General features: G+C 43.4%; 1 protein-coding gene across 1 annotated transcript in view; it reads right to left on the bottom strand.

Annotated features, from left to right (window-relative positions):
- LOC311233502 (sodium channel protein type 4 subunit alpha B-like) overlaps positions 1-26,712 on the bottom strand; it is a gene marked incomplete at its 3' end in the record, with an annotated part of 179,305 nt that overhangs the window by 23,301 nt on the left and 129,292 nt on the right. The window contains exon 14 of the mRNA XM_084320469.1: positions 20,130-20,263. Within this exon, the coding sequence (XP_084176595.1) occupies positions 20,130-20,263 (134 nt within the window). The remainder of the gene's footprint in view (positions 1-20,129; positions 20,264-26,712) is intronic.

Here is a 26,712-nt window from a genome sequence, read left to right as displayed (position 1 = left end):
TAGCATGTTTTGATATTGTCAATGATCTCACTTTTACTAGGTGACTTTTACTATAACTCAAATATGCCAAAAAATTAAGGAAAATGGACATACAGACGTTTTTTTTATCAAAGGGCAGCAGAGACAAGTGATACAGGGACACAGGTAAGGTCTTACAATGGCTTAGTGATTATAACAGTGCAGTTCAGCATTCAGTAACCCATACTTTTTGTGAACGTGTTTTTGATACTACATTCTGTTGAACACACACCTCAAAACCGTACCTAAGGAACATTTTATCTAACATTTAACATTTAATGTCCAAGGACATTTAACCTGTCCTTGGAACAGGCTGTCATCCCCACCTGTCTGAAGAAGTCCACCATCATCCCTGTACCCAAAAAATCTACGCCTGCTTGCCTCAACGACTACCGCCCTGTAGCCCTCACCTCCATAGCCATGAAGTGCTTTGAGAAGCTAGTGAAGGGCTACATCTGTTCCTCCCTCCCCATCAACCTGGACCCCCTGCAATTTGCATATCGCCCCAACAGGTCCACGGAGGACGCCATAGCCCAGGGCTATTCAACTGGCGGCCCGCGGGCCAGATCCGGCCCGCGGGATGATTCTGACCGGCCCGCCAAAGATTACATGATACAATTATTTTTTTTTTTTTTATGTCAACGTTCACATGCACAATTGAGCCAAAAGTCACTCAATTAATGACAGATTTCATTGATAAATTGAGGGAAAACTTTGCAAGTCGATTTGATGAATTTGACATGTCCAGAGAATTGATGCATTTTGTGAGCAACCCATTTGCCAATGTAGCTGCTATTTCCACAAAAGGACAAGAGTTCCTTGCATCACTTCACATTAATGAAGGTCTCCTGCAACTTGAAATAATTGAGCAAGCATCATCTGCTCTGAAGCAGGCACTTGAGAATGAATCCACCACAACATTTTGGATAAAGTGTATTCATGTCAACACATTCCCCAAAATAAAAACGCTGGCAATATCTGTGCTAACAATGTTTGGCTCAACATACACCTGTGAATCCAGTTTCTCTCACATGAATGCCATTAAAACAAGCAACCGTGCCTCCTTGACAAATGAGCATTTGCATCACTGTTTGCGGGTAGCCCTCACTTCCTATGAACCCTCTTTCTCTGCCATTGCCCAGTCAAAGAAGTGCAATCTCTCTCATTAGATGTGTGTATGTAGGCTAGGCCTGTCTGCCCCCCAACCCCCCTGATGTGTGAGAGTTAAGAGTGGACAATAAGTGCTAATAAGATGCTGTGATTTGCTGTTGTTGCACAGACATGAAGCACTTTTTCATAAGCTCAGCTGCACTATAAATGTGTTTTTTTGTTCAAGTGTTGATGTTAGAATGTTCAGATGCACATCATGCACTTGTTTGTTTTTTATTTTATATTTATATTGAAATGTTGAAGAGGAGATGTTGCAGTTGTTGCACAGTCATAAATGAAGCACTTTTTGCAGGAGATGTTGCAGATGTGGCACATAAATGAAGCACTTTTTTTGAAAAGTATACTACTTTTGCAATGTAGTTAAATAAAAGTTGTGAAAATGTGGTTGCGTGTTGTGTCAAGTGTACATATATTCATAGCACGGGGAGGCGCCGTGGCAGTCCGGCCCCTGGCCCCTTGGGTTTCTGACAATGTGGCCCCCTGAACAATTTAGTTGAATAGCCCTGCCATAGCCCATGTGCTGCACACAGCAGCATCACACCTGGACAAGAGGCAGGGGAACTATGTGAGAATGCTGTCATCGACTACAGCTCAGCATTCAATACCATAGTCCCCTCCAAACTCATAGCCAAGCTCAGGGACCTGGGCTTGAACTATGACCTCTGCCAGTGGGTCTTGGACTTCCTGACGGGCAGACCCCAGGTGGTAAGAGCAGGCAACTGCACCTCCTCATCCATCACACTCAACATAGGGGCCCCCCAGGGCTGTGTTCTGAGCCCCCTCCTCTACTCCCTGTACACACATGACTGCGTGGCACAGCGGAACAACAACACAATCATCAAATTTGCTGATGACACAGTAGTGGTGGGCCTGATCTCTGCCAACGACGAGAGGGCCTACCTGGAAGAGGTAGAGAATCTGTCACAGTGGTGTCAGGAGAACTGCCTCTCCCTGAACGTCAGCAAAACAAAAGAGATGATTGTGGACTTCAGGAGGTCGGGGGTCAAGGACTACAGCCCCCTCAGCATCGACGGGGCACCGGTTGAGAGAGTGAACAGTTTCAAGTACCTCGGAGCCCACATATCCGAGGACTTGACATGGACCACACACATTGACAGTGTTGTGAAGAAGGCACGACAACGCCTCTACTTCCTCAGGCGCCTAAGGAAGTTCCAAGTCAGTCAGAAGATCCTTAGGAACTTCTACTCATGTACAATAGAGAGCATCCTGACTGGCAACATCACCTCCTGGTTTGGGAATAGCACTGCACAAGACCGTAGCAGACTACAAAGAGTGACACGTTCAGCCGAACGCACAATTGGAGGGGGGCTTCCCACCCTCCAGAACATTTACAACAAGCGGTGCAGGGGGAAGGCTAAGAGAATCATCAAGGACTCCAGCCACCCGAACAACTGCCTCTTTGAACTGCTGCGGTCAGGCAAGCGATACCGGAGTCTTAAGGCGAGCACAGAAAGACTCAGAAGAAGCTTCTATCTCCAGGCCATCAGGCTGCTAAACGAACAATAAACACTATGCAACAACCATCAAACGCACACAGCACACACACCCACACGCTCACTTAAACAAACAACACACTGCAGCACCCACTCTCCACACTTTAGATCACACAAACACACTTTATATTTATTGATAAAGGATTTGCACTACAACTCGTACACCTACTGTAAATTGTACCTAAATTGCACCTCATCCCATTTCTGCCTTGCACTATATAGTATTGTATATTAGTACACTGCATAGTATATTGTATATTATATGGTAACTCAGTTACGTCTATTCTGCATCGAACATTGTACATATGTCTATACTGAACACTGTGACCTAATTTTTTACTTCTAATTTACATGCTATACTATGTTATTTTATTTCATACTTATCTTGTCTTGCACAGTCTCTGGAGCGTAACAGTAAGAAGCATTTTGTATAAAAGTATTCTGTACTTCTGTATGACAACTATTAAAGAAACTTGAAACTTGAATTGCAAGAAAAATAATAGACAGTTATGATATTACATTCTGCATAATTTGTATGCAAAATATTGTGGTTCCCTGCTTTAGTCTGTTGACACTTTTTTTTTTTTTTTTTTTATTATTGCAAAACAAAAATTATTAAAAGTCAGTACTCAACACACAATGCATAATGAAACTAACAATCAAGGTGGCTAAAATGACATGCAAGTACAGAAACAGAAAACAAAAAAAAAGTCTATAATAATATTTTACCGTATACAGTGTATATCCAACGAAATTACCAATTATACCAATGCCTTATACAGGATATACCCCTAATACCTATTTTCTAAAACCCTACACACATATGCTCCAGCTCGAACCCCCCCCTCCCGGACCCCTCCTTGGATAGTACCTCCATTATCCCTCACTCCTAACCAGACACTACCATTATAAGCTAGCTTTTATTCTCTCCACCACTTCTAACCACATTGACATTTTGGATTCGTTGAGACCCAGAATTCTTGCTGTAGATATTTCTTGATAAATCACATCGAGATATGTAAGAAACCAAACCTTCCGGCACATTTTTTCGGTTGAAACCAGCGTGATGCGATCAGTTTTTTAGCTACTGTGATACCCGATAAAACCAATCTCCTTAGCTGTGGATTTACTGCAAACTCAAAAACATCATTCAATAGTAATACAGAGGGGTGTACTGGTATATTCCAAGATACGAGTTTTGATAATTGATGGGTCACATCTTTCCAGAATGCCTTAACAGTCCCAATACATGTGCATAAATGTCCCTTCGTCTCCATTTGTACATTGGGAGCATTTTGAGTCTTGTTTAAGACCCATTCTGTTCAGTCTTATAGGAGTCAAGTATGTCCTGTGAATATAGTTAAGATTGATTTGTTGATGGTCCGGGTTCCTTGATGTAAGACGGACATTTGCCCATGCTTCTTGCCAATCAAAGTCACTTTCCAGGTCTGGTATATCCCTCCTCCAGACAGAGTCTAGTTGGAGGGTTTCATACGAGGACGTTAGTAATTGATAATAAAAACCTGATACAAAACCTCTCGATGTTTCTCTTTCATAGAAGAATTTGTGGTATCTGTGGTGTTCAACTGGTATGTCTAATGGAACACCGTGAGACTTCAAACATAGGCGTAACTGTATGTAAAAAAGCCATGTGGACTCGGTGAGGTTAAACTTTGTGCATATTTCTCCATAACTACAAAAACCCTGGTTATTAAAAATATCCCCTAATGAGTGTATGCCTTGCTCTTCCCATATAGGGAATCTTATAGGACGTTTTTCAATTAAGAGTGCATTGTTATTGAATAAGGGAGTGTGATTATGCCATTTTTGTGGGTTAGGATATTTCTTTTGTGTTTCACGCCATATCCGGATTGCATGGGTAATTATGGGGCCAAATTTCCGCGCACAGTGCTATGTCCTTCAGTCTATGTGGGGCTACTATGTTTTCTTCCAATTTTCTCCAGGATACCAATGCCTGGGGATCAAACCATATTGTCAATGGTCTTAATGTGTATGCCTTAAAATATTGGAAAAAATCTGGAACTGCCATGCCACCGTCTGCTTTATTTCTCTGTGCGGTGGATCTTTTTATGCGAGGTGGTTTGTTATTCCAAATAAATTTGTATGTGGAGGAGTGTAATCTTTTCCAGTAACCCTCTGGAGGGGGTAATGGTAGCATTGAACTGATGAAGTTGATTCTAGGTAGTACATCCATCTTAACTATTGATACCCTTGCCTGTACTGAGTTTTTAAGTTTTGCCCACCTGTCCAGGTCGTCTTTGATTTTGTTCTGTATTTTTGTGTAATTGTGCTTCACCGTTTGTCTTATGGTGGGAAATATTTCCACACCCAAGCATCTAAAATGTTTTACCATAGGTATCTCATCTGGGAGGGTTGTATCTTTTTTTGCATGGGTGTTAAGTGGAAGGAAAGCCGACTTCGGCCAATTTATTTTAAATCCCGATAAATCACCAAAGTTCTCTATCAACTTGAGTAGATGAGGCAATGTGGTGTTGGGGCTTTGCATGAACAATATTACGTCATCCGCATATAAACAAATTTTATGTTGTGTGCCCTTGATTACGATTGGTTCTATGGATTGGGATTGTCTTATATATTGTGCTAAAGGCTCTAATGATAGATTGAATAGTCCGGGACTAAGAGGGCAACCCTGTCTGGCTGAGCGTGATACCGGAAAGATTTTGGAGATGAATGTACCTGTTGTAATCATGGCCGATGGGTCTTTGTATAATACTTTAATCATATCAATGAATCCTTTTCCTAACCCCATCCTTTCTAATACTGCCCATAGATACGACCATTCCAGCCTGTCAAAGGCTTTCATAGCATCCAGGGACAGCATCGCCTTAGGTATGGTGTCTTCTTTGTCTGCATCTAGTACGTGCAGTATTCGTCTTATGTTATCAGTGATCAGGCGACCACTTATGAAGCCAGTTTGGTCCGGATGAACTAAAGACGTCATATGCTTTTGTAATCTGATGGCTAATACCTTAGAGTACAGTTTGACATCGGTTCCGAGGAGGCTTAAGGGTCTGTAACTACCGCACTCGGTGGGGTCTTTGTCTTTTTTGAGAAGGACTGAAATGAGTGCAATATTGTCGTGTTTATGGAAGCTCCCCTCCTTGACTGAGTATAAGATCATATTTAGTAATAAGGGTCCAATTATGTCCCAACAAGAAAGGTACATTTCTGATGGGATACCGTTTCTTCCAGGAGCCTTACCATTTTTCATTTCGGATATGGCCTTCTTGAGTTCCTCTAGTGTGATCGGTGCTTCTAACTGTTTAGCGTCATCCTCCGAAAGTTTAGGGAGAATAATTTGATTAAGATATGTGTCCATTTTGTTTTGATCAAAGGTCGTTTCTGATTTATATAAGTCGGAGTAGAATTCTTTGAATGTATCGTTTATTATTTTGGGGTCTGTTTCAAGTACTTGTTGTTTTCTAATGGCAGTTATATCTGCAAATTTTGCATTCATTCTTAATCGCATGGCTAATAGGTGACTAGGTTTAGAACCTTGGGAGTACAGCTTGTGCTGCGTATTTGCATTTCCGATTGTTGTCTGTATATGGCATTGATCTCTGTTTTTAGTATGTTAACTTGATTTTCTAGTCTAGTTGAGTTGTTGTATTTTAAAGAATTAAATAACGTTGAGTAAAGCGTTTCCAGTTCAGACAGTTTTGTGCATTGATTCTTGCGCATTATGGAGGAAAATCTATCAGTGAAATCCTTGATCATACCCTTTACCGACATCCATATTATTCTGGGGTCTTGCACCGAGTTTGCATTCTCCCGTAGGAATACTGTGAGAGCTTCTTTGAGTTGTGTAATGAATTCCTTGTTATTAAGCAGCATCGAATTAAAACGCCATCTTGGGGCCCGGGAAGATAGTATACCAAATGTTGCTTTTAGGAGTAAATAACAGTGATCTGATAGTGCATTGGGTATCATTTCCACTTCATATTTATCAAATAGTCTCGGGGATGCAAAGACATAATCAATTCTGGATAATGTGTTATGTCTCGCCGATCGACAAGAGTACTTTCGGGTCGTGGGATTAAGTGAACGCCATAAATCATTTACACCTGTAATCTTTGACCAATCCTTTAATGCTTTAGATGAATTTTTTTGTTCGCTGGAAAAGGCGAGGTAAGATTTGTCCATCCTTGGATTCCAAATGGCATTAAAATCCGCACCTATTATAAATGAGTAATCGGGATGGTTTAACATTTCATCGGTTAGTGTAGTGAAGAAACCCTCTTCGTACAAATTTGGGGCATATACCGCTGCCAACGCTATTTTCCTGTTATTGTGTACAATCCTAGCTATAGTTATACGCCCATCCGCATCCGACCATACCCCCTTTAATTCAATATTTAACTTACGTCTGACGACTATGGCTACACCTCGAGTTCTCGTACCAAAAGAAGAGTGACTAATATTATGGTATGTGTTATCCGCTAACGTATCTATGTCTTCCTCTAAAATGTGCGTTTCGCTTAGTAGAGCCACGTCCACGTGTTCTTTTTTCATCAGTGTGAGCACGCTTTTGCGTTTGTGTTGTTTGTTTATCCCACCAGTGTTCCATATCATTATATTCAAACTAGCCATAATCTATGCATGTTTTTGTGTAGTTTTTGGTAATGCTTCTGGAGTGCGAAGCTACAATAGATGTACATCCAATTATTGAGGTCCCGTTGAGAGCCGAGCTTAAAAACATATATATATACAAATAAAAATCCCCTATTTTCCCCTCACCCAGAGAGTCGTACAGGCCTGTGTTCCAAAAACACATCCTCCACGTATGACTCCCTCCCTTAGGCCACCGGATTGCCCAAACTGAGTTTTGTAATCCTAATCTTCCTATGCTAATTGCCATAGGATCTAACATTTTCATTCTAATACAATAGAATGTCGCTTTTGGTCTTGCGCCTTCCCTTACTGTAATGAAATATTATGAAAAATGAAAAAAAAAAGAATAAACTTTCATCGATATATTCATTTGAACCCTCTACTAACTTATGTAGGAAACATCAGAAAAAAGGAAAAGATTGTAGAGAAACATTAACACCTTAATATGAAGAACAATGGGAAAGAACAATGTAAGATAAAAGAGAGAGAAAAAAAAGATTAAAATAAGGAGTGAGAGATAGAATAAAACTCAACGTGGAGAAGCCACTAGAACAGAATTGAGTAATTAGATAAAAGAGAAAAACAGAGCCTTTTAGAGCTACAATGTGCCAATCTCTACATCAGTGGAGTGATTACTTAAATTGTTAGAATAACCTTGTTGTGCTCATACGTTTAGGTGTGGTTGATTTTTTTTTAAAAGTTTTATTAAGGCCTGATTAAACTTCAGTCAATTGATCATATGCTTATGCTTATACACACCGTATGTTAATGTTAGGGTTGCAGGCCTTCGTTGTAATGGTGCATTATATTCTAGAAGGTTGTAGAATACACTAGTATATACTAACAGACTGTTGTTATGTTCCAGAATGATCTTCCTACCCAGGGTTCATGACTACTAGTATTTTCGGGAGATTTCTAAGTGACCCAGAGCAGTCGAGCGATAAGCCCAGAATATTCCAGATTGTTCTTATTGTCAATGATATGTTCTTGTCTCCACGGAGACCAGAGGTCTGAAAATATAATGCATTACGAATCATATTATACACAATATGCCTTGGTGTAGCCGGCATGCATATCATCTGCTACTTTTGTTGAGCCCGGATAAAGTCATTCTAATACTGATATACACAGAGAAAGAGAGAGATGAGAAGGCTTATCTGTTTTCAGACAGTGTTTCGTTCTGCCTTGGGGGTTCTGCTCCATGTTGATTCCAGTATTCCTCGGCTTCTTTAGGCGTGTGTAATCCTACCCTACGGCTGTCCCTGCCCACGATCGATAACAGCGCCGGGTATGCTAGCCTTGGTCTGAGGCCAGACTTGAACAATTTCTGCATCACCTCCTTGTAGGGGAGACGCCGAGCGATGGCTTCTTTGCAAAGATCCTCGTAGATAAATATTGAGTGTTCACCATGTTTCAGCTTCCCCCTTTGGTTGCGAGCAATTTTGATGATGTCATCTCTTATTGCCGTCTTCCGCAGAGTAACAATGATGACTCTTGGCCCGTTGCTTCTTTGATCCCGAGTACCGATTCTGTAAGCTTGGTCCACTGTCGGCACTGTGTTTAGAAAGTTGTTACCCAAAATCTCTGATAGCACTGTTGGAAAGTTGTCGTCTGCGCAATTGACTGCTTCATCAAGTCCTACAATGCGGATGTTATTTCGCCTGTAGTAGCGTTGGGTTTCGAGTAGCCTCTCCATCGCTTCATCTTTAACATCTTGTATTTTCCTCCGGCATGCCTCTTCCACCCTTTTTATCTCCTTTGTTACCTCTGTCATACCAACGTTGATGGTGTTCTCGTTCACTTTGACTGCTCGTGTAATATCTGTCACCGTATTCTCCACTGTCGTGATTCGCTCGGACTGTACAGCTACCGCTTTCTTAACTTCTTCTAATTTAGCATCGATGTGTTCGAATTTAGAATCGATGTGTAATTTGAAAGCGACCATCTGTTCTTTCATCAGGATAGTCAGTGAGTTGAAGTCGGGTGGTGTAATTGCACTGCTTGTGTCAGTTGGTGATATGGGTGCAGTGAGGGATCCGATGGATTTGTTTGCAATTATCTTCTCAAAATTACTCAAAAGTACTCACGGTACTTTTTCCTGTCGTTCCTGTTATGTTGACATCTATTGTCTCCCTCTCGGGGCCAATAGTCGATGGTCCCGGTGTAATCTCCTCTATATTCCCCTCGTCGGGGCTTGTCACCAACGGATCTGCAGCAGCGTCGCCTTGAACGTTTTTTCTTGAACGTGTTTCAATCTGCGCCGTTGGAATTGCTGTTTCTTGTTTCTTTCCAATCTTTTTCTTATCCTTATCCATGTTGTCTTTTGATATGGTTAGTAGAAGGTCTTATCAATACATACGATGTGGTCTAATCTCTTTTGGTATTGTCCAAATAAGGTTTTTAAACGAAATTAACGTTAACGGGAGCGGAGCTATTACCAAATGCGTGCGCTACATAATGCAGCTAAACCGGAAGTCCTGTTGACACATTTCTATACTAAAAATGCTTGTGTAGTAGTCCTGTGTCATACCTAAATGTCATATAAGTGAATTGTATAAAAACGACTCACCAAAAGTGACTATTGCGCAACTGATTTGACAAAAAAATGTACACTAAGAGGGGGAAACCCCCCCTTCACCCACCCCCACCCTCCCTAATAGCCATACCTTGGCTTTTACTGAAAAGACGCCACTGAGTGTATCCCTTGACAAAATCATCTACTGGTAAACCATTCTGATCTCAATATACTACGGCCCTTGTTACACACAGTGTTTGTGCTAGTTTTTATACGTTTTTGAATACGTTTGCTGTCCCTATTACATAGAAATCCGACACTATGTAGCTGACCTACAGGGCCTGGCTAGCCTCTGTAAATTTGGAGTGATGGAAGATGAACTGATACGGGATCAGCTAGCTGAACATACTAACAACCCTAAGCTCAGGGATAAGCTATTAATGATGCCAGATGAATTGACATTGACAAAGGCTGTTAATATTGCTTTCCATCTCGAGTCAGCAGCAGGCTTGGCAGCACAGCTAGCACCCTCCAGTAATGTTTTCCCCAAACCTCAGATGTTGACTCAAACAGTGGCGCCGTCCGGGGAGTTTCCCGAACCGGTTTTCCCGGAGGACAGCCTGGAGGTAAATTTCGCTGCACGCCGGGGTACGACCGCGTCAACAGCACACCGGGCCGTGTGTGGAAATTGTGGCTCCTCATCACACCCCAGCCGGGCTCCAGTTTGCCCTGCCAGGGGACAGAGGTGTCAACGCTGTGGCAGGCAGAACCATTTTGCCCGGGTCTGCCGCTCTGCTCCCGGTGCTGATAGCACGCCGCTACGCTCGCCACGTCCACCTACGCCGACAACCATCCATTCAGTGGACGCCACCTCTCGTGCATTTAAATGATGCACGGTGGAACTGGACGGGGTGGTTCTCCCACTCCTGTTGGATATGGGGGCCTCCAAGTCACTTTTGAACATTTCCACGGTTCGACGACTTTTCCCACGCCGGACGCTCACCGCCAACGCAGAGGACCTGTATGGGTATGGACACTCTAAGATAGGAATGGCAGGCACAATCACCTTCACAGTGTGCTACGGGACCAAGGCCCTTCCCTCATTCACTTTCCAAGTGTCTCATCAGGGAGCCAACCTCATGGGCTACGATTTGTTTTGTGGGCTTGGGTTCTCCCTGGTGGACAATACAGGGGCTGACATTCTGTCTGTGGGTTCGCCCTGGCACCAGCGCTGGCCTGCTCTGTTTAGTGGGTTGGGCTGCCTCACTGCGTTTCACCACCAGCCTCTCCTCATCCCGGAGGTGCGTTCGGTGATCCAGCCGCTGCGCCGCCTGCGCCGCCTGCGCCGCCTGCCCCTCGCCCTACGCGACGATGTCACCGCCGAGCTGCAGAAGCTTTTGGATGCGGGCATCATCGAGCGCGTCGACGCTTCACCATGGGTTTCCAACCTGGTGATAGTCAAAAGGAAATTAGGGGGACTGCGTCCATGCGTCGACCTCAAGCAGGTGAACAAAGCGGTGATTCCGGATAAGTACCTGCTGCCCACAGTGGAGGAACTGGCGGCACAGTTTTACGGCTCTTCAGTTTTCACCAAACTGGACCTTTGCCAGGGCTACCTGCAGGTTCCATTGCATCCTGACAGTCGCTACCTTACGGCTTTCGTGACGCATGTCGGAGTGTTTAGGTATACCCGCATGCCTTTTGGTCTCAGCTCGGCCCCCAGCTGTTTTCAAAAAATAATGGCGACCATCTTCGCCGGCATCCCGGGCGTGGTCGTTTTTTTGGATGACATAGTGGTCCATGGTGCAACATCAGCCATCTACGACGAGCGCCTGGCGAGGGTTGGACGTCCTTTCCAGTCACAACCTCACGCTGAATGGGGACAAGTGCACCTTCTCTGTCCCAGTCATCGAATTTGTGGGGTTCTGCCTGTCTGCTGATGGCCTCAGCCCGCACCAGTCTAACGTGGAGGCCGTGCTGCGCCTGCCTGAGCAGTCCTGCCCAGCGCAGCTCTCGTCGTTTCTAGGGATGACAGCCTACTACCTTTGCTTCCTTCCCCAATACTCCACAACCACCACCCCGCTTCGGAGGCTCCTGAAACAGGACGCGGTCTGGGAGTGGACCCCAGCCTGCTCTATTGCTGTTCGCCAACTTAAAACGCAGCTCACCTCACCACCAGTGCTCGCGTTCTTCGATCTGGCGAGCCCGACGTTTGTCACCTGTGATGCGTCCAATACGGCGATCGGGGCTGCGCTGTCTCAGGTCCAGCGGGGCATGGAGCGCCCAGTGGCGTTTGCCTCCCGCGCTCTCTCCCCAGCGGAACAGAAGTACTCAGTGGGGGAGCGCGAGGCTCTGGCCTGTGTCTGGGCGTGTGAACGGTGGCACATGTACGTGTACGGACAACATTTTATGCTGCGGACGGACCACCAGGCTCTTACCGCCCTGCTCGCTACATCCGGGTCGGGCCACAAGCCATTGAGGATTTACCGCTGGTCTGAGAGGCTCCAGCCATATAACTTTACCACAGTGTTTACTCCCGGCAGGGAGAATGTAGTGGCTGACCTGCTCTCCCGTGCCACCCCCGACCCGGCACCCAAAACGTTCCCGGATCCAATGGAACCGGAGCTTGTCCTTCAGCTTCACGGCCCGCTCCAGGCCACAGTCTCCCTGGAGGACCTTCAGCAGGGGGACTCCACACTCGCCCAGCTCCGCACCTACATCAGGGGGGGGGTGGCCCGTGAAGGTCCCGGAGGTGCTGGCGCCTTTTCATCGGGTCAAGGATGAGCTGTCCTGCTGGAGCAGTGTTTGTGTGGCTCGGGGGCTTCGCACAATCATCCCCAGTGACCTCAGAGCACGCATATTGACCATGGCGCACGAGGGGCACCTGGGCATCGTGAGGGTGAAGCAGCGCTGCAGGGATCTGGTGTGGTGGCCGGGCATTGACCGGGATATAGAGACAATGGTGAGGGACTGCTCAGCCTACCTTCTCAGTGGTAAGACGGGGCCACCGACCCCAGCGCCTCTGCAGCCTTTGCCATGGCCACCCGCACCTTGGAAGCACATCCAGCTGGACATCTGTGGGGAGCTCCATGGTGTCCCACACCACCAGCGTTTCCTCCTGGTTGCCTATGACCTCCATTCCAAGTGGCTGGAGGTGGCCGCCTCGGGGTCTGTGACTACCCGTGTGGTCACGGATTTCCTCTCCGCCCTGTTCGCCCGGTGGGGCATTCCAGACACCCTCACTACGGACAATGGGCCGCAGTTTGTCTCTGCTGACTTTGCCACTTTCATGGAGGCCAGGGGGATTAACCACGTCCGTACAGCCTTCTACCACCCGGAGGCAAACGGGGGGGTGGAGAGGTTTAATCAGACATTGAAGAACGGCATCAGAGCGCACCTGGCGGAGGGTCTGCCGTTCTCAGCCGCTTTACTCCGCACTCTGCTTCACTACAGGGCGACGCCGCACACAACTACGGGCAGTTCCCCAGCCCTCCTGATGATGGGACGCGAGTTGCAGCTTCCCCTGGATCGGCTGAGGGTCCCGGCAAGCATCGCGCCGGCAGTGATACCCTGCCAGGGCACCAGGGTCGCAGATGCTCAGCGGCGAATGAAGCAGCGGTTCGACAGGAGGCGGAGGGTGAAAGCGCCTTCCTTCACAGAAGGAGACTGGGTCCGGATTCGTCGTCCCCACCGGGACCACAAGCTGCTCTCCTTCTGGTCGGCACCGATACGGGTCACGGCCCGGCTGGGCCCGGCCACCTTTCGTCTGGCCGATGGATCACGGTGGCACGCAAACCGGCTTAAGAAGGTGGCAAACGACCCCATCTCGGACCCAGAGTCCAGGGAGGGTTCAGAGCTGGACATTGAGGACTGGGTTTTGCCAGATGAGCCGCAGCGGGGCCCGCCATTGCCAGCCGAGCCCCAGGTTCACCTGGAGGCCTCTCCAGACCGCGCCCAGCGGGGCTCACCATTGCCATTGCCAGTCGAGCCCCATGTTCACCGGGACGCACGGCCAGTCCGCGTCCGGAATAGACCGGCCTACTTGAGAGACTATGTTACTTGAGAGATAGACTATTTATGTTACAGATTATTTATATTTATTCATTGACCGTTTTAGTCAGAGCATAGTCTGTTGCGTGGCAGAATAATCCACAAGACTATGTCGGTGACTGGCAGTCTACCCGGTTCACCTAGGTAGGCTGCAGGGACTGTTAGTATGAATTAGATATGAATTAAACTGTATGGGGATGTTCTTCAGGGTTCCCTGTGGGGGGGGGGGATATGTTGTGTATGTGAATCACAACGGTGTTCACCGGGCATTTAAGATGGCACGGTAATGTTGCGACACTGCTGTAATATACCGTGAGCTAGCGTTAGCTATCAGACCCTGTTAGCTCAAGCTCCTCTTTCAATCTTAACAAGCATTAAACAAAATGGCCCAGTCATCTATTCACCTTTGTTTAATACACACAGCGTTGTCTCTAATGTTATCTAGCTACTGATAGTTCCCGATATCATCAGTTTGGTGCTGGCTGGTTAACGTGAGCTAGCGTTAGCTTCTAGCCACAATGCTATACTGTTATACTGGCATATTCCAGTGACGTTAGCATGTAGCTAACAATGTAGCTAACAACATTGCCGATCCTTTTTGAGACTAAACTATCCGCTCTTGGTGGTCACTTGTGTTGATGTTAGTTTTGTTTCATCAACAAATGAGAGGCAGAACACACAGTGAATGTATCCGTTTTGTTTATTGCACTTTTATTACACTTTGCTGAAAAATAAGTGCTGCATTGGGTAAATAGGCATTTAAAGATGGCGGCGCCCGCCTTGTTGACATTTTCTTTGCAGGAAGTGTATTGGCACATTCAAGTTCTGATTGGTTGAAAATTGCCTTCATGTTCGCCACCTACTGCCACCTACTGCTTTGGCAGTGTACTACATCACTGTACTCCGGTTGCAAAACGTATGTCTCACTCGGCTACCGCTACGTTGCGACCTGGAAAAGCGAAACTCATCAGAAAACGAAACTAAGGGGACATTGCTATGTGTCTGAGAGCTGGAATGTTTCAACTGATACCAACATTTGCATATAAACACAGGCAGGGCAGCTGGTATCAGAAGATAATGCAACAGGCTTGATCACAACAGGGTGTGATTTATCAGTTTCTCCTGTGAACACAGAGACAGGATGGGACAGCCCAAAGATGAGCCAGTAATATATATTAAAGAAACCCCTTTTTACTTTAGAATGTGATTTACTATATTAGAAAGTAGTGAAAACTCAACTTCCATTACCATTAACACTTTAACTGCCGGAAGACGCTTTTAGGCGTCCTTCCCCGCCATGCTCAAGTTGCCGAGGACGCCGTAACTCGTCTTTGATATCAATATTTCAAAAATCTGTGATCGAAATCATATTTTCTTTCCGGAGCCCTGAGATGTACTGGTGAGCTCCCATCAACTGTTTAACGGTTCGAGAGCGCCATCTGGTGGCCGATCGGCAGATCGGCCAAGAGGGAGGGGCTCGCCAAACAGGAAGTGCTCATCCTATGTGCTCCGGGCACTCGCGATCGGTAGCCGGACTCCATCTCAACACACTGGATGATCAATCGCTCGCCCTAACTCAATAAACAACGTTATTTGGACGTATATAGTAGTATACAACCTGGAAATGGTTCTTCAGGATAAACATCCCATAATCGAAAACGGTCCAACGGCGCGAGGAAGATACGGTAAGATTCAGCGTTATTTTTGAACGTGTTTGATATAAACTGCTCTGATGAACATATGACCCACACTAGATGAATGATATAACGCTGCCCACGGAATTATAAACGATCCCCCGCCCATCCGGTCAATATCAGATGATACGTAGAAACTTCTAGAAGTACGTCCAATTGAAATTTTTTATATCGCGCCGATTGCCATCAAACTGTATTTCATCATCAATATAATGCATTTGGGGCTATAGATCACGTTCTGGAGAAAGCTGCAGAAAGAGATGAAAACATACTTATACATTAGACCATATTTTACTATGAATATGTGAATGAAAAAGTTTAACGTTGCTACACAATGAACAATACATATAGGACTTTGAATGGGCCATAATAATGGCAATTTAGCAATAGAATTTAAAAAGTTATAGCCCTGCAAAGAAGGGGTACTTATCCATAGACAAATAGAGCTGGCAACCTATCGTATATCATGAATTTAGCCTTAGGCAATCAAAGTGCTAAAATGATGGGCTCAATTAGAGGAATGCATGGATATTAAACTTAAGATGGTTTAGAGCTTAATTCCCAGGTCCAAAGTAAGAAACAATTGTTTAAGACTACTGCAAATATTCAATTTCAATTTCAGGTTAAAGCATTACTATAGGAGATGATTTGGAGTGGATTTAATGACAAACTGTGATTCTTGTCTGGCCTAATGTGGAAACTAATGGAAGAATACTATCTATGTCAGGGCTCTACGGCTACGCTAACCTTTTTCACTAGGGGCACAGGTGCTCCTAAATTAAAAGATTTAGGAGCACACAAAGAAATTTAGGAGCACCCAAAAATATTTAGGAGCACAGTGAAAATATTTCAAGTAACAGAGTTTATTTTTTTTCCAAAAATAAATTTATATTTGTACTGTGCGTGCATGTGCAAACGGGAACGGGACACACATCTGTGCAATAGCACATACCACCAAAGTCACTGGCCCACTGTGTGCGTGTGTGTGTATCATCTGCGTGTGCAAACGGGAATGGGACACAGACATTTGAACTATTAATTAAGTGATTAATGCCTACTGTGGCAAAGTTGTAGCCAACAACTAGGCCTAATAAGAAAGCAGTGACATTGAACAAAAAGGAGACACTGGCATTACCACCAGGGCCATCAGTAGTGGGGGGAGCTAGTGTTGCTCTTCTAGAAAAATAATCCTTTCGGGGTTGCCTATTGAAATACTGTACACCTCCAGTACAGACACATTGTTTATGAGTTTGCGTGTCAGGTAGACCATTGATTGACAGTCGATTCTGCCAATTACGACGTCACACCGCTTGCACACAGCTGGACCCTATTGCCCACCTCTGCGGTTGATAACGCTAGCCAAGTTAGCTGTACACACACAGTGGGCCAGTTACTTTGGTGTAGGGGTGTAACAATGCATCGATCCTACTTTGCAATATTTACAAAACATTGCAACAGACTGTTTTCGAACTCTAGCCATGGGAAAATGTTTAGCCAATTCACGTAAAATTTGTATGTCTTCCCTCCGGCTCCAGTGGGTGTAGCTTCGCTAGCTACAGTGACTCCAGTGGGTGTAGCTTCGCTAGCTACAGTGGGTACATTGGGTGCTACAGTGGGGGTAGTAGTGGGTGTAGCCTCGCTAGCTTGGCCAACTTTGCTAGCATGCTGGCTAGCGTCAGTATCTTGGTTAACGTTAACGTTAACTATCACCTCTGTAACATGAGCTGCAGGGGCGGATTTAGGATTGTAGGAGATCCGGGGCTTAGCCCAGATGGGGCCCCTTTTTTATTTTTATTTAAATTTTTTTTGCAGGCAAGGGGTGGTTTGGAGGGGGTCAGGCACGCCCCCCTCCACGACAGATTTTTTTTGAATTTAATGAACCTGTACGTGCAATTTCCTGCAATATAGAGCCTTCAATCTTGACCAATAAAGCTGCTCTTTTCACTATAAAACTCAGTTAACCATAACGTAGTTATGGTTAGATTTATATATTGGGGGGGGATATATTATATTTTTCATATAATCAAAAAGTGGTGGAGCAAGATCATACCTTTGCTCCCCCAAGTTCAATAGTGGGAGAGCAGAGATGCTCCGAATGCTCTTATGGCCAGGCGTCTATGATTCACTGATACAAAGTAAAATAGTGCAGTGCAATAAAATAGTTAGTAAAATAGAATAAAATAATGCAATAGTGCATTGCAATAAAATAGTTATCATCGTATTTTTTTGGGAGGCCGGTAAGGAGTGCATTACAGTAGTCGAGTTGGCTTGAGATAAAGGCATGGATCTGGTTTTCAGCGTCTTTTTGATTTATAAATGGCCGTACTTTAGCTATGTTTCTAAGGTGGAAGAATTAAGTTTTTGTCAACTTGTTGATTGTGATTTAAAGCTTAGGTCTGAGTCTACCATAACACCAAGACTTAACTCACTCAAATACAGTTAGCAGCTGGATAGACCACAGATGGAAATTAGCTTCTGCTAAATCTGGTGCAAACATATTTTCATGTAACAATGATGAATTGTAATTTTTTTTTTTTTTTTTTTTTAAATAGATTCGGGGCTTTTCAGAATACATCCGGGGCTTGAGCCCAGGTAGCCACCCCCATAGCTCCGCCCCTGATGAGCTGCCTCGCCTGACTTCTCATTCTCCGGTATCTTTCGCGCAAAATAAAAATGAATGGGCTTCGACATGGCTGTATTGTCTGCCTCAGACAGACGCTGATCATTACTTTCAGTTTCCAGTCGCGTGACCGCAGGAAACTCTACTGTGATTGGAACGTTTATGCGGCTGTGAACTGTGGGACTTGTAGTTTTTTAACGATTCTCGCAGCAGAGAAAAAAAAGAACGAATGAGGCTGTAATCTGCACTCGCACACCGTGCAAGTAATTGATTTTTCAGGTTCGCACACACATATATTTAGGGGCATATGCGAGCAATATGGTCTGATTAAATGTGCTTGTCTAATTAAATCCAATCAGAAAATATGTATCTTGAGTAAGATCAAGTCAGTATTTAGGTTGATTTGTCTATAAATCTAATTCTGAGCCTAGGGGCCTAGGGGCAAACAGACTGCCTACTATTTTCAAAGTTGACCAAAGTAGTCTCTGATTGGACAAAAACGTTCCCTTGACGTCACACAGCGTGGCGTCACGCGAACGCTTCAGCTCCTCCATATAAGGGAGAGCTGAGGAGAGAAAAGACACAGATGGAAGTGAAGCTGTGAGAAGAGGACAACCCTGGATCACTCTCATCGATAAAGGCTCATATTCATCACTTTGCCATAATTCAGAAAGAAGAAGTCTTTTCTCGTCACATTGTTTTTGTTCAAGATCTTTGTAACGGTGTAATTTTGGATAGCGGTGAGTCTGTGTATTTTTGTTTATGTGCATCCGAGATCACCTATTTTTTAGGTTGTTTACCATCTGTGGGAGGGGGATTCTTAAGCTGGCCTCATTAGGTCCAGTCAAATAAAACTCCTGCTCACGGGCGATACAACTTTGAGCAAACTTGTGGATTCCCTTTGTTTTTACACGAACACTTGCACCTTTTTGGGACATTGAAAGACACAATGCAGAAACCAGTATTGGTCTAATTATACACGACAATAGCACAACAGAACAGAACTGGTACAAGAGAACATAACAGAGCACAACAGAACCGAACAGAGTAGAACAGAACAGAAAAAAGTAGAACAGTGCAGAGTGGAACATAGTAGAGTAGAACAGAACATAACAGAAAGTAGATAGGGCTTTACCGAATGTAATTTTTGTTTACATTCAAAGCTTCTATTGAAGTTTTCGAATGAAGCTTCGAATGTCTGTCATCATATTTTATGACATAATCATGAACAAAATGTTTTATTAAATTAAATAAAAGATATTTAATAAAAAATCCTCAAACAAAATCCTCATTTTGAATAAAGTGCTTAATCTGATTAATGAGTTTTTTTTTTATCAAAACTTTATATCAACTTTCTTTTAATGAATATGACTCGTCAGTTTCATCAACATAAATAATCCAATAAGGGCACGGTTGGTACGAAAGTGATGGTGACGTCTTGATGGAGTGCCAAGCACCAAGCGGATGCAGATAGGCTACTTCATTTATGATAAATGTTTTATAAAAAAATGTATGACGAGTCATATACTATAATAGTATAATACTATAATATTAGTGTAGCCTAATCTTTATCTGCAACTGTGAAGAAAAACCCCATTGGTTTAAACAGAATGAATAGATAGACACATAATAAAATGTAAATCTTTTTTTTTTAATTATTATTACAAAAAATATATATATATTCGAATGTTGATTTATAATTTGAATGTCAACGTTATGAATGAAGCTTCGAAGCTTCGAACTATTCGGTACAGCCCTAAAAGTAGAACAGATCAGAACAGAGTAGAACATAACAGAACAGGGTAGAGCAGAAGAGAGTGGAGCAGAACAGGGTATAACAGAACAGAGTACAACTGAACAAAGTGGAACAGACATCATATTTAAGTCCTGCTTACTTTAGGATCATCTTTCTTCTCCAAGGTCTCAGCTTCATCATCAACATTGTCAGGTGGTTCTATGTCAGACTTGCTTATCGCCATGGGGACTTTCACGGTCAACGCCAGCGACTCCATCTTCTGATCCCCATTAACTACACACACACGCACGCACGCACGCACGCACGCACGCACGCACGCACGCACGCACGCACGCACACACACACACACACACACACACACACACACACACACACACACACACACACACACACACACACACACACACACACACACACACACACACACACACACACACACACACACACACACACACACACACACACACACACACACACACACACACACACACACACACACACACACACACACACACACACACACACACACACACACACATTTTAATACTTTATTTGGTTCCACAAATTATATTACATAAACAGGGAATCAAATGTATCGGGGCCAAGCAGCACTGAACACTTAAGGGTACACATAGCAGCACCTCCTTCTCCACGTGGCTAAGCTGCCAATAATAGCTGAGACAGAGCAATATTTGGCTATTTGTTTGGCTTTTCTTTTAGACATTGCAGCAATTCTCAAACCGGTCATGGTGCATTTGTATACATGGCCAAGACTTCCGAACACAAGTACACTATATCTTTTGTATTTTATTTTTTTTATTATTTTTTAAACAAACACATAAACAAACATGACAACACACGATAAGATATACAAGCATTAGTTGACAGTGCACATCCAATGAAATCACATTTTAGTTAATTGTCTTATATAGGATATACCCTTAATACCTGTTATCTAAAAACCTACACACATATGCTCCAGCTCGTACCCCCCCCCTCCCGGACCCCCCATTGGATAATTCATCCATTTTCCCTCGCTCCTAACCAGACATTACCATTATATGCTAGCTTTTATTTTCTCCACCACTTCTAACCACAATGTCATTTTGGATTCATTGAGACCCAAAATTCTTGCTGTAGATATTTCTTGATAGATCACATCGAGATATGTAATAATCCAGACCTTTCGGCAAATTCTTTCCGGTTGGAACCATCGTGATGCTATCAGCTTTTTAGCCACTGTGATACCCGATAAAACCAATCTCTTTAGCTGTGGATGTTCTGCACACTCAAAAACATCATTCAGCAGTAATACAGAGGGGTGTACAGGTATATTCCAAGTTAAGAGATTTGATAATTGCTGGGTCACCTCTTTCCAGAATATCTTAACTGGTGGGCAGTCCCAGTACATGTGCATAAATGTCCCCTCGTCCCCATTTGTACATAAGGAGCATTTGGAGTCTTGTATAAGACCCATTTTTTTCAGTCTTATAGGAGTCAAGTATGTCCTGTGAATATAGTTAAGATTGATTTGTTGATGGTCCGGGTTCCTTGATGTGAGTCGAACATTTGCCCAGGCTTCTTGCCAATCAAAATCACTTTCCAGGTCTGGTATATCCCTCCTCCAGACTGAGTCTAGGTGGAGGGTTTCATATGAGGACGTTAGTAATTGATGATAAAAATATGAAAAAAAACCTCTTGATGTCTCTCTTTCATAGAAGAATTTGTGGTATCTGTGGTGTTCAATTGGTTTCATTAATGGAACACCTTGAGTCTTCAAACATAACAATAACTGTATGTAAAAAAGATGTGTGGACTTGGTGAGATTACATTTTTTCCGTATTTCTTCATAACTACAGAAACCCTGTTTGTTAAAAACATCCCCTAATGAGTGTATGCCTTGCTTTTCCCATATAGGGAATCTTATAGGTTGTTTTCCAATCAAGAGTGCATTGTTATTGAATAAGGGAGTATGATTGTGCCATTTATGTGGGTTAGGATATTTTTTTTGTGTTTCACGCCATATCCGGATCGCATGAGTAATTATGGGGCCAAATTTCCGTTCGCAATGCTTGATTGATAGTTTAGTGTATGCTATGTCCTTCAGTCTATGTGGGGCTACTATGTTTTCTTCTAATTCTCTCCAGGATACTAATGCTTGGGGATCAAACCATGTTGTCAATGGTCTTAATGTGTACGCCTTAAAATAGTGGAAAAAATCTGGAAATGCCATGCCACCGTCTGCTTTATTTCTCTGTGCGGTGGATCTTTTTATACGTGGTGGTTTGTTATTCCAAATAAATTTGTATGTGGAGGAGTGTAATTTTTTCCAGTAACCCTCTGGAGGGGGTAACGGTAGCATTGAGCTGAAGAAGTTGATTCTAGGTAGTACGTCCATCTTAACTATTGATATCCGTGCCTGTACTGAGTTTTTAAGTTTTGCCCACCTATCAAGGTCGTCTTTGATTTTGTTTTGGATTTTTGTGTAATTGTGCTTCACCGTTTGTCTTATGGTGGGGAATATTTCCACTCCCAAACATCTAAAATGTTTTACCATAGGTATCTCTCCTGGGAGGGTTATATCTTTTTTTGCAGGGGCGTTAAGTGGAAGGAAAGCCGACTTTGGCCAATTTGTCTTGAATCCCGATAAATCTCCAAAGTTCTCAATCAACTTGAGCAGATGAGGCAGTGTGGTGTTGGGGTTTTGCATGAACAGTATTACGTCGTCCGCATATAAACTAATTTTATGTTGTGTGCCCTTGATTACGATTGGTTCTATGGATTGGGATTGTCTTATATATTGTGCTAAAGGTTCTAATGATAGATCGAATAGTCCGGGACTAAGAGGGCAACCCTGTCTAGCTGAGCGTGATACCGGAAAGATTCCGGAGGTGATTATACCTGTTGTAATCATGGCCGATGGGTCTTTGTATACTACTTTAATCATATCAATGAAACCTTTACCTAACCCCATCTTCTCTAATACTGCCCATAGATACGACCATTCCAGCCTGTCGAAAGCTTTCATTGCATCCAGGGACAGCATCGCCTTAGGTATGGTGTCGTCCTTGTCGACATCTAGTACGTGCAGTATTCGTCTTATGTTATCAGTGATCAGGCGGCCTCTTATGAAGCCAGTTTGGTCCGGATGAACTAAAGACGTCATATGCTTTTGTAATCTGATGGCTAATACCTTCGAGTACAGTTTGATATCGGTTCCGAGGAGGCTTAAGGGTCTGTAACTACCGCACTCGGTGGGGTCTTTGTCTTTTTTGAGAAGGACTGTTATGAGTGCAATATTGTCGTTCTTATGGAAGTTCCCCTCCTTGACTGAGTATAAGATCATATTTAGTAATAAGGGTCCAATTATGTCCCAACAAGAGAGGTACATTTCTGGTGGGATACCGTCTCTTCCAGGAGCCTTACCACTTTGCATTTCGGATATGGCCTTCTTGAGTTCCTCTAGTGTGATCGGTGTTTCTAACTGTTTAGCGTCATCCTCTGAAAGTTTAGGGAGAATATTTTGATTAAGATATGTGTCCATTTTGTTTTGATCGAAGGTCGTTTCTGATTTATATAAGTTGGAGTAGAATTCTTTGAATGTCACGTTTATTTTTTCAGGGTCTGTTTCAAGTACTTGTTGTGCTCTAATGGTAGTTATATCTGCAAATTTTGCATTAATTCTTAATCGCATGGCTAATAGGTGACTAGGTTTAGAACCTTGGGAGTACTGCTGTTGTCTTGTGCTACGTATTTGTATTTCCGATTGTTGTCTGTATATGGCATTGATCTCTTTTTTTAGTACCTTGACTTGATTTTCTAGTCGAGTTGAGTTGTTGTATTGTAAAGAATTAAATAACGTTGAGTAAAGCGTTTCCAGTTCAGCCAGTTTTGTGCATCGATTCTTGCGCATTTTGGAGGAAAAGCTATCAGTGAAATCCTTGATCATTCCCTTTACCGACATCCATATTATTCTGGGGTCTTGCACCGAGTTTGCATTCTCCCGTAGGAATACTGTAAGAGCTTCTTTGAGTTGTGTAATGAATTCCTTGTTATTAAGCAGCATCGAGTTAAATCGCTATCTTGGGGCTCGGGAAGATAGTATACCAAATGTTCCTTTTAGGAGTAAATAACAGTGATCTGATAGTGCATTGGGTATCATTTCCACTTCATAGTTATCAAATAGTCTCGGGGATGCAAAGACATAATCTATTCTGGATAATGTGTTATGTCTCGCAGATCGACAAGAGTACTTTCGGGTCGTGGGATTAAGTGATCGCCATAAGTCATTTACACCTGTAATCTTCGACCAATCCTTTAATGCATTAGATGAGTTCTTTTGTTCGCTGGAAAAGGCGAGGTAAGATTTGTCCATCCTTGGATTCCAAATGGCATTAAAATCCGCACCTATTATAAATGAGTAATCGGGAAGGTCTAACATTGCTTTGGTTAGTGTAGTGAAACCCACCTCGTACAAATTTGGGGCGTATACCGCTACCAACGCTATTTTCCTGTTCTTGTGTACAATCTTAGCTATAGTTATCCGACCATCTACATCAGACCATACTCCCTTTAATTCAATATTCAACTTACGTCTAACGACTATGGCTACACCCCGAGTTCTCGTACCAAAAGAAGAGTGACTAATATTATGATATGTGTTGTCCGCTAACGTATCTATGTCTTTCTCTAGAATGTGCGTTTCGCTTAGCAGAGCAACGACCACCTGTTCTTTTTTCATCAGTGTGAGCACGCTTTTGCGTTTGTGTTGGTTATTTATTCCCCCAGTGTTCCAGATCATTATATTCAAACTAGCCATAATCTATACATGTTGTTGTGTAGTTGTTGATAATGCTTCTGGAGTGCGAGGCAACAATAGATATACATCCAACTAGTGAGGTCCCGTTGAGAGCCGAGCTTAAAAACATACATATATACAAATAAAAATCCCCTTTCCCCCCCTCCCACCGAGAGTCGTACAGGATTGTGTCCCATAGACACATCCTACACGTATGACTCCCTCCCTTAGGCCACCGGATTACCCAAATTGAGCTTTGTAATCCTACTCTTCCTATGCTAATTGCCATAGGATCTAAAACTTTCATTCTAATTCAATAGAATGTCCCTTTTGGTCTTGCGCCTTCCCATTAATGTACTAACAATAGTGTGAAAAATGAAAAATATACCTTCATTAATATATTCATTTGAACTTTCTACTAACTTATGTAGGAAACATCAGAAAAAAGGAAAAGAGTGGAGATAAACACTAACACCTTAAAATGAGAAAAAATAACAATGAAAGATAAAAAATAAAAAAAGGAGTGAGAACTAAAATAAAACTCATCAGAGAAAAACAGAGAAAATAAAATTGAGTAAAGAGAAAAAAGAGAAAAACAGAGATTTTTAGAGCTACATTGTGCAAATCTCTAAATCAGTGGAGTAATTATTTAAAATATTAGAATAACCTTGTCGTGCTTATACATTTAGATGTGGCTAATGTCTTTTTTTATTTTTTTTATTTTTAAAGCCCTATTAAAGCCTAATTAAAATTCAGTCCTTGGATCCTATGCTTATTCACACCGGATGTTAGTGTTAAATTTACAGGCCTTCGTTGAAGGGGTGCATTATATTCTAGAACAGGGGTGTAGCGGCAACATGCCGGTGCCGCTTCCTGGTATAGACGGGGAGTGAATCCATACGCTCTCAACGTCCAAAGAAATAGTCTTCCACACATTAAGCTCCGTTATCAGACACCGATGTGGTGATCCGATTTAATTAGAATAGGTAGGTTACATGGGAGGGTTGATCAAAGCGATCCTAAGCATCATATAACCTGGTCTAATTGCTTAAAGTGTTTCCTAAATAAGACTAATCTAAAACGTTCCCGAAGCGGTAAGAAAATCATATGCTTTCCCCGTCGGCTACAGCCCAACAGCTGATTCCTATCACCTATTTAATGATCTCCGCCGCGCCGTGGGCTGATCCACCCACAGGTGCAGAGTGATCCACCCACAGTACAACAGAGTCCACCAAACTGGCTACACAGATAATCATAACATTCCCTTAAATCATAACCTTCTATTGGTAATAATAATAATAATAATGATAATAATAATAGTAATAATAATAATAATAATCAATAACAAAAACACTCATTCGGCCCTTACACCGGCCCCTAATTGTGCCTACACAATTACAAAATATGGTCGGGCGAGTGTTCATTACAGCTGGCAATCCTCCTTTGACTCCAGTAGTAGGCAAAGCTTCGTGATTGGCCTCTGTAGCACATTGGTCTTGGTCTTCACCCTGACACTTCGTACCAGGCCCTTGTTATCCGGAAAGGTTTCCAGGATCCGTCCAAGCGGCCAGGAATTCCTGGGCGCTGTATCGTCCACTATGACCACCAAGTCACCAGGGGCGAAGTTCTCTTTCTGGGTCTGCCACTTGCATCTTTCCTGCATCATGGGCAAGCACTCCCTCACCCAGCGTTTCCAGACGATGTCAGCCAGGTATTGTGCCTGTTTCCACCTTCCACCGGAGGGGCCATAGCACTGAGACAGCACTTGTAAAGGTAATGAACGACCTTAGGGTGTCTGCGGACAATAAAGAGGTATCCGTTCTCCTACTCCTAGATTTAACGGCTGCGTTTGACACAATTGACCACACAATTCTAATGCACCGCCTCGAGTATTGGATAGGTCTGTCAGGCACGGCCTTGTCCT

The sequence above is a fragment of the Notolepis coatsorum genome (genome assembly GCF_963971535.1).
Source record: "Notolepis coatsorum genome assembly, chromosome: 8".
NCBI lineage: Eukaryota > Metazoa > Chordata > Actinopteri > Aulopiformes > Paralepididae > Notolepis > Notolepis coatsorum.
The sequence above is the reverse complement of the archived record's forward strand: the minus strand, read 5'-3'. Positions and strand labels throughout refer to the sequence as shown.